The 13,005-nt window shown below is 46.0% G+C and overlaps 1 protein-coding gene across 34 annotated transcripts in view; it reads right to left on the reverse strand.

Moving 5' to 3' along the window:
- RBFOX2 (RNA binding fox-1 homolog 2) overlaps positions 1–13,005 on the reverse strand; it is a 166,655-nt gene that overhangs the window by 51,805 nt on the left and 101,845 nt on the right. For all 34 annotated transcript variants that reach the window (XR_009741813.1, XR_009741811.1, XR_009741818.1 and 31 more), the window contains one exon: positions 2,880–3,104. Coding sequence is in view for 25 of the 34 variants with exons in the window: in XM_061445118.1 (XP_061301102.1) it covers positions 2,880–3,104 (225 nt within the window). In the remaining 9 variants the exon portion in view is untranslated. The remainder of the gene's footprint in view (positions 1–2,879; positions 3,105–13,005) is intronic.

Below are 13,005 nucleotides of genomic sequence, written 5' to 3' on the forward strand. Positions count from 1 at the left end.
CCAGAATCAAGCTCATCCTTAGCTGATGACACCAACCAGTCATTCCCCTTTTGCTCAAGGCTTTTAGACTGCGTAGGAAGGCATGGACTTTGACTCTCAAAGTCTATTTTACTGAAGTTCACTGCTGATGTTTGACCTCAGGCTTCCAGACCATTGTCTATTAACTCAGACACCACCAAACTCAACTCATTCAAATGGACTTCCTCACCAGAATCTGCCAAGTTTCTATGAGAAGGTGCTTCTACAGTTAGGAACATTCTTATAGACCCCATTACATTGCTGTGTAACATCTTGCCAAACAAATGGAAATTCCCTTTCCGTGAGGGACCTTTAAGCCACTCCATATTCTCTGCTACTTTTGCATTTATCCTAAAGGCTACCAGCAAGAAAACCCTGCCATCTGAGCACACCTTTTGCTATCTTTGCCAACTGGACCAAGCACAGGCCTTATTCTTAAAAGCAAAGAGAGACCTTATCTGTCTGGCTGAAGGAATTTCTGAATCATCCCACGGGAGCACAGGCTTTAACTCAGCAACAAAAAAATGTACCAGCTGTCTGGTCTGGTGTATCGCCTTCACATGACAGCAGCTGCACTTGTCAGTTGCAGTAATGGGACGGAAGGACCATACATCACCCGTGATGAGTTTTTGCTCTGCTGAAGTTAGCACTGTTGTTTGAGCAAGACAACAGAATGGTGAAAGGAAAAGATACCTTAAAGGATAGCAGTCAAGTCCACATGTCCTGTAAGTAAGAACAAGCATGTGTGATGGACTAAATGCTTGACGTTGGCTATAAATGTTCAGGGTGAAATAACTAAGTTGTTCCGTTGTATTTTAATAGCACACTTTTGTTTGAGTAACTACTGAGTCTTCCTCCTTCCCCTAGTTCCTACATCATTAATCAGCGTATTGAGAAGGAGAAAAGTTACAAGCAATTACATCCCAAGGCAGCCCACAGAATCAAAATAACTTCATATAGGAGTCCTAAGCAGAAAGATAAAGGGAGTCAGAAGATCCAGGACCCTGTGCATGTGAAAGTTTGGCACATGAAAGGTCCTTATCTGAGCTGCCTTCTCCCTCCCCCTGGATTTCTTCATGTGCCGCCATCTGGGATCCTCTGAGTTTGATCAATCCCAGCCATAGCAGCAGCAATGTGCTCATCTGCCCCCATACTCTTTTCCCAGCTATCCATGGCCTGTGAGCCCAACTCCACATGCTCAGCTCACACATCTTTAACCACATCAAATGGTCAGACCAGACGTACCCACCTGCTTCCATCAGCCAGTACAAGCGTTACGTGTTACTGAGCCTGTTTCTCACATAACCCCTGCCAGCCAGGCTCCCTCCACAGCCTCCTGGCAACACCACTACCTCCCAGCAGTCTCCCAGCAACGCTCCCTCTGGCACAGATGGGCTCCCAGTCTCCCCTTGCAGGCTAGCCAGCCTCCCCAAGCACTGCAGGCTCCTTGGAGCCGGCATCAGTTGATGAAACACAGAGCTCAGGCCTGCAGTGCCACGGAGATGGCTCCTAATATGGAAGAGGAGCAGGAGGACTGGCAAGAGCTTACATCCAAGGTCAAGGCTCGCATCATTTCCATTAAAAATGAACACTCTAAAGCTCTGGGCAAGGCTGGGAACAGCAAAAAATACACAGGAAAGCCACTGCCCTGTTTTATTCCCTGTTTCCAGCTTTCTCATCCAACTGGCAGCGCTTGAGATAGCTGCTGGAGACGGGCAGCCCAAACCTTACGAATTGGAACAGCACTGGGCAACCTGGTACTAAAATGATGACTTGCATTTCTGCATACTGCACCAGCTCGAAGTTTTATTTTCAGCCCGATCTCATCTACATTTGTGTTTGCTGAGGCTTCATTTATGCACTATCAATGCACTTTACAGGGTTTGTACTCCTTTTCTTCTTCAAGATGCTGAAGTTGTTGCATTCCTAGGATGAACTCATAGATACCAAAGTCATAACCAGCGGTGCCAACCATGCAGCCCCCCGCCCACTTCAGAAGAGGCAGATGTGCATCCTGGGGACCATGCATACTTGAGCTGGCCCTATCAGCTCTTCCAATTGTTGGCACTGAATTCACTCAGTACTTAAAGGGGGGGAAAATAATCTCTATGAGCCAGACACCCAACTACAAGTAAAACTGAAAGCATTAACAGATTAAATCCACCCCTGAGAACCGAAGGCTCACCATAAGGTTCTTTATTAGGAAGTTAAGTCTTAACAAGTGGTTTAAGGGGTGGATAAAGCTTTTGTTGGGATAATCTGCCAGCATGCTGCCCAGTGCCAGTTCCAGGCCATGGGAAGAAAAAAGCAAAAAAACCTAAGAAGGTGAAAATCTTTGTCTGGCAAAGTAGCTTTGTTTAGCCCAGTAGCTAAGAGGTCCTCTCCTATCTTTGCCCCCTGAAGCTCCTTGCCATCTTCAGAAAGTGAAAGTATTTTTGTACTCTGCTAACTTCCTGAAAATAAAGACACATTGGGATTACACCTACATGCATGTGCTCATCCTAATCCTTTGTACCATCAACCTTCCAGAATTTGCCTCCATCACATTCATTTGAACTGCTTGCCAATTAACACAAGGTAATTAACACCTTTGTAAAGGACTGTCTTCAGACAATGCCTCCATGGTAAAAACACCATGATCCCAAGTACTACTGCTCTTTGCAAACACCAATTTACAAGCAGAACATGTACAAGAGGAAGGTAGTAGAAGGTCAGAAGCTATGTTTTATTTATCGTTCTCTCCTTTTCAAGCCTACCACTGATTTGCTGCGTACTTAAGAAGCAGTCAGCAGCCTAATCAATGGCTGCTTTTCCCCACAGCACTGTGCTGCTCTCCTGGCTCCTCACCCTTCTGCACTTACTGCGAGAGATCCGTTCTGCGTGCTGGCTGTGTTCGTGCTCTGCTCTCCATGCGGCTGCGTGCTTCCGTAGAGTGTCAGATTGTGCTCGCTGGTCTGGCCTGCATAGTCCTGAGTGTGTGGCACCCCATACTCTGTGGGAATCCCGTTCTGTGGGGGTGGCGGAAATGGGATTGTGGTGAATGGCTGCACCATTGCATCAGGAGTTGCTGCTGGCTCCTGGTTACCCTGAAGAGAGGGAAAAGGAGAAAACAGCTGTATACTACAGAAGATAAATCAAACCATCAGCATGAGAAATTACACACAGGTGTTCATGTGAATATCCCACCCACTGCCACCATCATATTGCACAGTCTTCTATTATCTTCTCTATCAAAAAGAGCACGCCTTGCTTCTCTGAGCCATGACACTATTTTCTTAATCTTTCTGGGCAACTTTCTCACTACTGGGTGGCACACAAAGAACCAATTATGGGGCTTGCAAATTGCATGCCCCTGTAATCTCACACAGGGCTTTATGCACAGTAAAGCAGTATTTTGGAAGCGGAAAGAGGCACTGAAACATCGGAACAGAGAAGGAAACACAGACAGAAGAACAGGGTTCTTCAATATCCCTAAAAGTACCATATCTGGGTCCAGCTCCTTCAGTCTGACCCTCATGGTCCTGCTCACAAGCAAGCACATTGTCTGGTTCAGAGCACACGTCCCTATTGTGTAAAGAGGAATGCTCTCTAAAACTCATCTGTGCAGCAGTTCCCTCCTTTGCTCCAGCAGCACCAAATACAGAGCACAGGTGCTCAGGAATATCCCATTTGCTTCTTGCTGGCCATACAGAAGACACCGAAGAGCTGTGGGGAACTGAGCCGAGACTGGAAACCTAGAAGACATTCCCTCCCTCCCAGTGCTGAGCACCACACATCACACTACCATCACATAAGGCATTAATAACTCACTCCTCCCCCAGCTTACACTATCCCACAGAGACCTCTACACTAGGACAGTGAACTTTTTAGCAGCTTTTAGCACTGCCTTAGATGTAGTTGACACCAGCCAGATGACTCAGAAACAGACAACTGACCATGCAAAATATATTCCCCAAGGACAATTAAAATGCTACCCCACCATGCCTGAAAACCACCCAAGGCAAACACAAAAGCATGCAGCCACTGCAGGGATCTCACCGAGGCGGGAGAAGGGAGCTGTATTCATTCAGCCACCTGGGGCAAAGGAGAACGGCCTTGACATTGAAGCCCAGGCTGCTGCACCGCTCCTACTGCTTCCACTGCCGCAGCAGGGGAGAGAGAAAATCCACGGAACAGATTTATGATAGGAGGGCTGTTTGATTTATGTGTGTGTCAACAGACTAATCCTGATTTTAAATTCTGGCTGCTGTTCCAGCCCTGGGTCCTCCACCACAGAGCCCGGGGGTGCTCCGAGTCTATTCTGACACCAGCACACTTAAATCAATGGAGAAAAGCGGAGCAGACCTTGTCCCACGGATCGGAAAGGCAGTAGGAATTACCAAGCAGCCTGTCAGCAGAGAGCGTGCAGGGGCTGACGGACCTCCAGTGAAGCCGGACAAACCTTTCAGTCCCTTTATCAGCCTACCTGCAGCTTTCCCTTCTGGGCGAAGGAAACAATGATGAACGCAGCGCACCTCCAGCCAGCACCGGGTCATTCAGACACTGGCTGAATCCCAAATTTGCTCTGACATTAGTCTATCTGGTCTGCCTCCCTCGGGGGCCACGTGGCCACGTGCTCCCGCAGCTGGGGAGAAGGAGAGGGAAGGGCATTCAATACCACTTAGCAGAGCTGAGCTGCAGCCTTGGCCCGCACCCGAACGGGCAGTCTCATTAACTGAAGTCCAGCCCTGCTGCCTGCAGGAACACAAAACTCTGCAGCTTTATCGGAGAAAGAAGCATTGAGGCAAGCACGCCAGTCACAGCCAGTGCTTGGGTCCTTGCACACACTGCCCCAGGCAGCTGCAGCCCTGCATCGCCTGCTAGCAGCTCTGTGGAGGCTTTCCACACACCCAGCACATCTCCTGAGAGCAGAACAGGGTGGAAGGTTTTCACCTCTGAAAAAGAGGGCAGCTCCACCAGCCCTCTGCATCTGCTCACTCCTTTGCCATTGTCAGCTTCAAAGCAAGGAGCTTCTGGCTCGTCTTAAACCATCCCCAAGATCTGCAGGGAGAGCGTGACAAATGGGAGGGAGGTGAGGCTGAATGATGGTTATCCCAAACCAGATATCAGCAACCACAACACTCGCCCACTCAGGCTATTTATCCCCTTGTCATGCTAGCTCCACTCCATCCGCATACTCTTTTGCTTACTGTATTTAATTATATCCAACTGCCTGGTGTACTGCTTAGCATCATAGATTAGAATCATAGAATAGTTAGATTGGAAAGGACCCTCAAAGGTCACCTAGTCCAACACCCCTACAATTAATAGGGACACCCTCAACTAGATTGGGTTGCTTCCACACAGCCCATGTTGCCTATCCTTTTCTTGTGTTTAAAATACAAGCTAAATATGAAACTGATGTTTTTAAATCTAAATTTAGAAAACTGGCAGGGTAACTCCAGGGAAGACGCAGTAGCAGAAACTATTTCCAGTTTTCTGAGGACAAGTTGGATGTAAAAGCAGTAGTACCCCAGATCAGAGGAAGAGAATGCTAATTAGCCATAAACAAAACCTATGCTGCCGTCCTCTCAGCAGTGCACGGCTGTTCCCCAAAGGACACACTCCAGTGTTTTGTTTCATCTCACTCTTAAGACTACTTAAAATGCCAGCCCATCAACCTTATATAATCTTATTTTCAGCATTTTTACCCCTCAGTTAACAATGTTCCTTCCAGTTTAAATGCATTTCAACCTTTTAAATACTTCTGTCCCTTCTTCAATTATCTCCAAATGTTTGAAGGATGAAAAATGCTCTCTCTCACTTCTGTTGCTTGTGGCATTTTGATAATACATATTTATTTTGAGCTTAATCAAACCTTGCAAGCCAAAATACCTGGTAACTTCATTACTTCCCTCTGACCTTCTTCAGATTTTCCAATAAGGGATTTCTGGTGCAGAATGAAATGTTTTTAATACCATTGTCACTCCCTCCCAATCACACCAACATGCAAAAATCGTACCTTTTATTACAAATGTAGCCTGAATTTAATGTCTCAGGTTATCTGCAGATCTATCACCATTATGCTTGCTCAGGTTTCATAGTCCCATAGAGTATCTCTATCTCGAATTTTTTTCTCTTGATATGACGATGTACACATTTCCCATCTGATTTTTTTTTTGTAATTTTAATTTCCTTTGATGCTTTACAATTACTTTTTTCTCCTGTTTCCACTAGTGTCTACAGAAAGGGGCTCCCGATGCGATCTCTGCAGGTTTCACGGCATACTGATATCCTCCAAACCCAATGGAGATTCTACCTCCTCCGTTATTCTACCAAACTTCAATATTTACACAACACTTCATATTTTCAAGAACTAACACAGAAAAGAAAAAAAAAGTCTCCATTTATCTTCAAATACAGAACCCGAACTCCTCTCCCTACTCCTAACCCACCAGGGAAAATCCTGCAGCCACGCATTGCTTTTCCCACCTCTCAGGAGGTACAAAGAACATGGAGAAACACCCAAACCTCCTGGTGGAGGTACATAGGTAGAAGGGGAGACCCACATGAAGGTATTTAGCCCATGCAATCTTCACAGCATACCCCACTGCACTGCCAGTCTTGTCTGTGTTAGCTCATCAAATTCTCTTCAGCATTTACTCAAATGCAACAACAGACCACGGATGGGTATGTCCAAGAGTAGTCACCATCCCCAAACACACACAAGTATGCCATCAGAGGACTAGGAAAGCCTGGCTGCAGCTCCCCCCAAGAACTATTAGCCATCTTCACCTAGTGTGATGGATTATCTTAACTACCCCTTAGGAGCAGCCAACCACAATGCGGGGTGGCTGCTGGAGTCTCCAGGAGGTGAGCCTTAGGGACATTTGGCTGCAGGAATAATTTCAGCAGATCCAGGTTAACCAATTCTCTCTGTGAGTTTATGCTGCCATGCACAGACCACGCTAGCTGCCATCCTGTGCTCACCAAGCTGGGAAAGGCTGTTCAGTACAACTGGAACTCAGTGTAATTAACACATACTCCTCTTCTTTGAAAAAAAGGAGAATACTTCAGTACAATATATGGTAATCTCTGGTTCAAAGAAAAACAGCCGTTCCTATGTTTTCTATTCATTCTGTTGCTCTGCTCCCAACAGAAATCACTCATCCACATCAGGCAGGAATTCAAAGCAGCTCCCCTCCTGCAAAATGTTGACATCTGATTCATCAGCACCCAAGCCCTCACGGCACAAAAAGGATACCCATCAGGGCTCCCCTTTCAGGTCCCTATTCTCAGCCCTACAAAAGTCCAGTCATGTCCTCACAGGTACCAATTTCCTTCCTTAAATCAGGGTTTTGCCTATACAGGTCAGTACAAACCCACCCCACGTTTTGTTTAAAAAGTCAAAATAGCTATACCAGTGAAGAATCCCTAATGAGGACACACTGCTAGGAGTTTACGCAGCTTTAACTTAATTAACAAGCTCTGTAGCTCCAAGCTAAGCAGAGGAGCAGTAAGTAACTGCATGTAGCAGTACCTTGCAGAAGGGTGGAAGCTGGGGACCACGTCTCAACAAGGAGCAACGTGGTTCATTCAGCAAACGCAACACAGGATGAATTCTTTCAGCAGACAGCAGGTGGTGATCCAAGATCACGGCACCGGGGCTCCAAGAGGGAACACCAGAAAGGCACACAAAGGCCTCCTACTTCCACAAAGCTGTCAAAGATCAGTCTATTCTGTGAAGGGCTGGTTTTGTTTTGCTCATTAGAGAAACAGGTGTAATTACAGGGATATGAAAGGAGCCTCATAGCAGTGCAGCTCCACATCCCTTCTGCATTGGTAGGCCACAATATGCAAAGATATTAAAGCATGACCAACCACAGAAATTACAATCCTTGTGAAGCTGAACTGGTACAATTTCTGTACAGACATTTCCATGCAAACTGCCACAAGGTCTGTGCTGTTCATAACCCTCTTGCAAGTCATAAGCATCACAGAAAGGTGAAGAGAAATGCTACAGCATGAAACATCAAATAATCTCTTAAATATGCCTTTCAACTCTGGTAATCCCCAAATCATTGGGATAGACGTGAATATATGCCTATTACGGGGAACAGGGTTTCTAATAGGTATGCCTTCACTGAACTCATTTGACGACAACTCGAAGCAGCTGACTTGCAGCTAACAGGGGCAATTAACCTGTTTGTGAAGACCAGTGTGTTCCAGGCTACCCCTGTTTGCTCTCTGCACTAACCTAATCCCTTTCGTAAACAGCACAAACATTTGTAGCTCAGATCTGAAGAGCCTGGTATGCCTCTTCAACCTGGAGCCGCTGCCTGCCCCCAGCTCTGTGCATGAAAGGGATCCTTGTGAGCAAGGGGGATGTAGGGACCGCACTGTCCCTCCTCCAACCCAGGTCACAGCATGACACATGGCTTTGGCAGAAGAGGCCAAGCGCTGCTCCCAGGCTGTATGAAGAGAAGGGAGAAAGGACCTGCCATACCACACTGCTACCCAGGAGAATATATAGGAGAATGCCCAGAGAATAATAAGGAACATGGGCTGGGGTTTCCCATTCCATCCCCCCACCACCCCCCCTTCTCACAGCTGAACACAAATTAAGATTGCTGTTGCAGGCTCCCCTCCCCAGCCTCTTCCAACACAACCTCTCCTTCCTTCAAGGGCTGCTCCAGCAGGAGCTCCAGGGGGACTCATGCTCTCAGCCATGACTCCAGAGTTGCTCTCCATTCCACCTCCAGCTGTGCACTCATGTGTTCTCTCCCCTGCCAGCCACAGTGCTCCATCCATCCTGTGCTGAGCCATTTCAGCACATATCCCAGGGAGAAAAACCAACTCACTTTTTATTGTCAGGTTTGTTCCCAGTTAAGAGTGCTGAAATGGCCTGGCAAAGAGTTGGAGGAGAACCAGAGCCAGAAAAGAGAGGGGATGGAGAAGCTGGGGAGGGAAGTGCCATGTGCACCAGCACTTAGATGAGCTCAGGCGTCTCTGACATCCATTAACCCTCTTCCCCATGCAATCCCACAATTTGCACACTGACAATGAACGTATCAGCAAGCAGTTTCTTTGCAAATGGGAATGGATACAAAGCGGTGTGAGGCATGCTCCGAGACCCACCAGGAACTCAAGCATTATCCCTTCCAGAAAATCACAGCTGGGTGCTATTACAGACACAAACCCCAACCTACATTAGTAGCTCTTACAGCAAGATGGAACCTTAAGTCTTGATTTTAGAAATTGGTTTTTTGCTCTTTACAGTCATGAGGATACTCAAACACAAGGCAAAGTGATGTACAGGGTGACAAAGTGATAACGGCTTTCTTACAACTCCTCAATCATGCTATGTATGACGCCCACGAACATCACACCATCTCTTAATCCCTCAAAAGTAATAACACTTTCTCCACTATTACAGATTAGCTTCTGAATGGGAAAAATGGGTAAAATGCCTATGGAAAGGAAGTTTGGAGGTGAAAAGGATATATACAAAGGATATAACCATCTTGCATTCTTCATCTTTGTACAGACCTGTTCTTAGATTCAAGGGGTATGTGACCCTAACCTGACACCTGCAGTCCACACTACAAAGGCATCTGTTCCTCCAGAGAGCAAGACTGCCATGTCTGTCTGTTTGGCGACCCAGACTGATGAAAATCAACACTCTCTTGATGTGGGTTGAGCATAAAAAGCACCTTGAAGAGGATCACAGTAATAAGAGGGTTTATATTTCATCTGCACATCTGGCACTTGATCTTCATTTGATCTATGACACATGGTGGTAACAGGAAAGGACAGTGAATTTGACTCTGCTACCACAGGCACAAGAGCAATTCCTCCTGAATCCTCCCAAAAGCAGTGCTCTACTTATAAGTAATTTTTCAAGTTTTTGGTGCAATTTTATGCTAGTTTTGTGAAAACAAAGGGAAGCTCGTATGCATGCATTCTTTTTCTGAAGCCAGATGTAATCAATTTAGGAAAAGCTTTTTGCACTGGTTAGCATAAGCCTAAAAAAGCTAATCAGAAAAAGATAAAAAGAAAAAAAGATGCCTGCACTCAAGCTTGCACCTAACTAACCATTTAAAGGCATGTTTTCTTTAACTTCCTGGTGCAAGCTTGCACTAGATTATCTAATCTTTCCCTTCCTTTTCCTAGATACAGAAAGCAAGGGAAGAATAAGTTATCTTCCAATATACACTCTATTATTCCAGGCTACCAAAACCTGTTCTGTAAGATAAAACAGCTGGCCTTTTTTCTTTAAATGCATTTAAGAAGTTAGAGAGAAAGATCAAGTCCCTCTTTTGTAGGAAAGGATGAAAGAAAATTATAGTCTTATCTTACTCTGATACACAGGAAGCACTCACTCATCCCCATGCTGTCATTATTTCCAGTAATGGTCAACTTTTGCTCTAGCTCAATGTACAGATGCAAGCTCTCTCAGTGCTGAATGTGTACATGCTTAATTAAGAAGCCTCTGGGCAACCTGCAAAGAGGCTTCCTGTTGGATATAGCCAAAGCTTTAGAGTTACGCAACATTAATAAGGCCCAGAGCCACATCTACTTACCAGCCTGAAGCATACCTTTCAGATTGTAAAAAAGCACTGATTTTCTGCTCCCAAAATCTACATTACTCCTCGTTAAAAAGAAACAAAAAAAAACAAAACAAAACCAAGGTTAAATGTTACTGGCACAAAGGCATCCCAACAAATGCTTTCAATCAATTCACGCTCTTTGGGGTTGATTAGAAAGAGAGAATTGTGCTTCAAGAGACGACATCAAGGTCTCAACATCTGTTTCCATTCCATATTAGGAATGAAACTACCTCTGAGAATTACTGGGGAGAAAGGGGTGGGGGTGTGGAACAAGGGAAAAAGTCACCAGGATGGAGTCCTCAGCGGCAAAGCCAGCAAGTAAGAGAACAGCTCAGGCTCAATTTTTTATTCCAGATTGGCCCTTTAGCACCTACCCTGGCTGTGTTCTTCCCACCTCTGCAGTATTCCAAGTGAATATTTTCCACTTCATATTTACAGTCAAATGTTCTTGGGGAAAAAAGTTTTCCAATAAGACAACCAGCTTTCAACAAATCAGTGTAAAAATAAAGTCTCAAAATATTATGGATCTAGTCAGGCGTTAATCCACCAAGCACCCAGAGTGGCAGCAGCATCCCCCACATAAGTGAGATTAATGTTGGGCAAAGAGGGTTAAATTTCTTCTTTTGGACCAGGATTCATAGTGAATCATAGCTGAGAAAGTGTGCTGCAGATGTGGTGTTTGCGTTTAATCCAAGCTAACTACAATTAGCTTTTCAGCAGATTAGCAAACTAATCACACTCACAGTTTGCATGATTGCGGATCCTCACACAGGGAGGCAGCAGGAACCGGAGGCCACTGGTGGGGAAGGAATGTGGTAACTGCTCTTTCAGGAGCGGTCCGTGGTAGCACCAGGGTACTCATGGACATGACTTTAAGATGGCACAGGGGACCTGCCTGTATTGGATTTCTGCCTTCCTTCTGAATGCTAACCAGTGGTTCATGGTGCTGCTCAGTAAAAGAAGGGCTGCAGAACACGGAAATACAACAGGGAACAAAATCCCACCTCATCCCACAGTAATTCTTGACCAGGCTGTCAGGGTAGCATCACAGCTACTATCACCTCAGCTAATTCTGCAGATTGCTCACTTCTCATGGCTTTGTTTTAAGGGAAGCCTAGCTCTCCAAGTGACATATTTTTAAAGACCAGTATCTGCTTCTCCTACCCCAATCAGGTACCTGAGCTAGGCTGATAAGCAATTTTTCATCCCGTATTCCTGCTCTGCAAATGGACTATCACCCTGTATCTACAAGTAGATCACTGAATCTCAGTGAGTGTGGAGCATTATTTCTGCAACCTCAAGAATTCAAACTGCTTCCTCATGAAGCTCACTCAAGTACCTTAGAAAGATTCTATCTACTTCAGTCATAGGAATTTTCAAAGCCCTTACAGTGGGACACAGCTATCTGAAATATACTCTTCCAGATCTCTCTGCATACCCAGTGCTCTTCTAAGAAGAATTTCGAAGGTCACTTTTAGCATCGGGCTTCCCTGTCCCCCTCTCCCCTGCTGTGAAAGGAATGAGCTGAAAGCCATAGTGAGCTGTACAGAGGTGCTGCGCTGAGCTGACTTGGTTCCTGAAGGATGGATAAACCTCAAAGCCCCATCAGGCAGCTTCACTTACACTGGCCCCTTCAATTCCCCTGATTTCAGTGGCCAGCAGGAAAATCCTCGTGGCTGCCTGCACTAATTCCAGCACCTCACAGGGAAACGCAGCCCTGTCTCCCCTGCCAGCACAGGAGGAGGAAGGGAGAAAGTGCCGGGAAGCAGAGAGCACATCTGGAATCAATTGGAGAGTGCTGAATGCCTTGGAAAGAACTGCAGAGCTGGCAGAAACCATAGCGAGGAGCCGTGCGTTCAAACGTGACTATGGAGCAAAGGTGGGGGACGAGACGTATACAGAATATTTAAACACAAAACCAAAGCTCCTCTTGGGGCTCTATTCTTTACTGCAAGCAGCTAGATGTCTCAGCCCTGTCACATTTTTGCTGCCACTGGCCTGTCACGGGTACAGGAAGAATTCAGTAGGGAAGACTGGGGATGAGATGCACACAGCCCAACCAAGGCAGATGGGACTCATCTGTGACGTAAGTACCAGGACCCAGTAACAAAGCAATAATATATCCAACTGATTTCAGGGTGCGGGGCAGAGGTAATCTGACTTGGCACACACTCGAGAACAGAAATTTGACGGTTTAAAAAAACTGATCTGTTCTCACAGTTACTTTCCATCCCAGCAATTCATTCTCCTATCTCCTGCTACTCATTTGTTCCAAGAGGAGTTTTCCATTTTCGAGGAAGCCTCCACTATGTGCCCTGGAAAGCAGAGGTTCTGGAAAGGAGCAGAGGATCATGGAGAAGCAGCTCACCCGTGCAGCAGCCTGGTACAGCGTGACTAC

The sequence above is a fragment of the Pezoporus flaviventris genome, unplaced genomic scaffold (assembly GCF_033815535.1).
Source record: "Pezoporus flaviventris isolate CSIRO_AGI_PZ_B2104156 unplaced genomic scaffold, CSIRO_AGI_Pfla_v1 ptg000002l, whole genome shotgun sequence".
In the NCBI taxonomy this organism is placed as follows: Eukaryota; Metazoa; Chordata; class Aves; order Psittaciformes; family Psittacidae; genus Pezoporus; species Pezoporus flaviventris.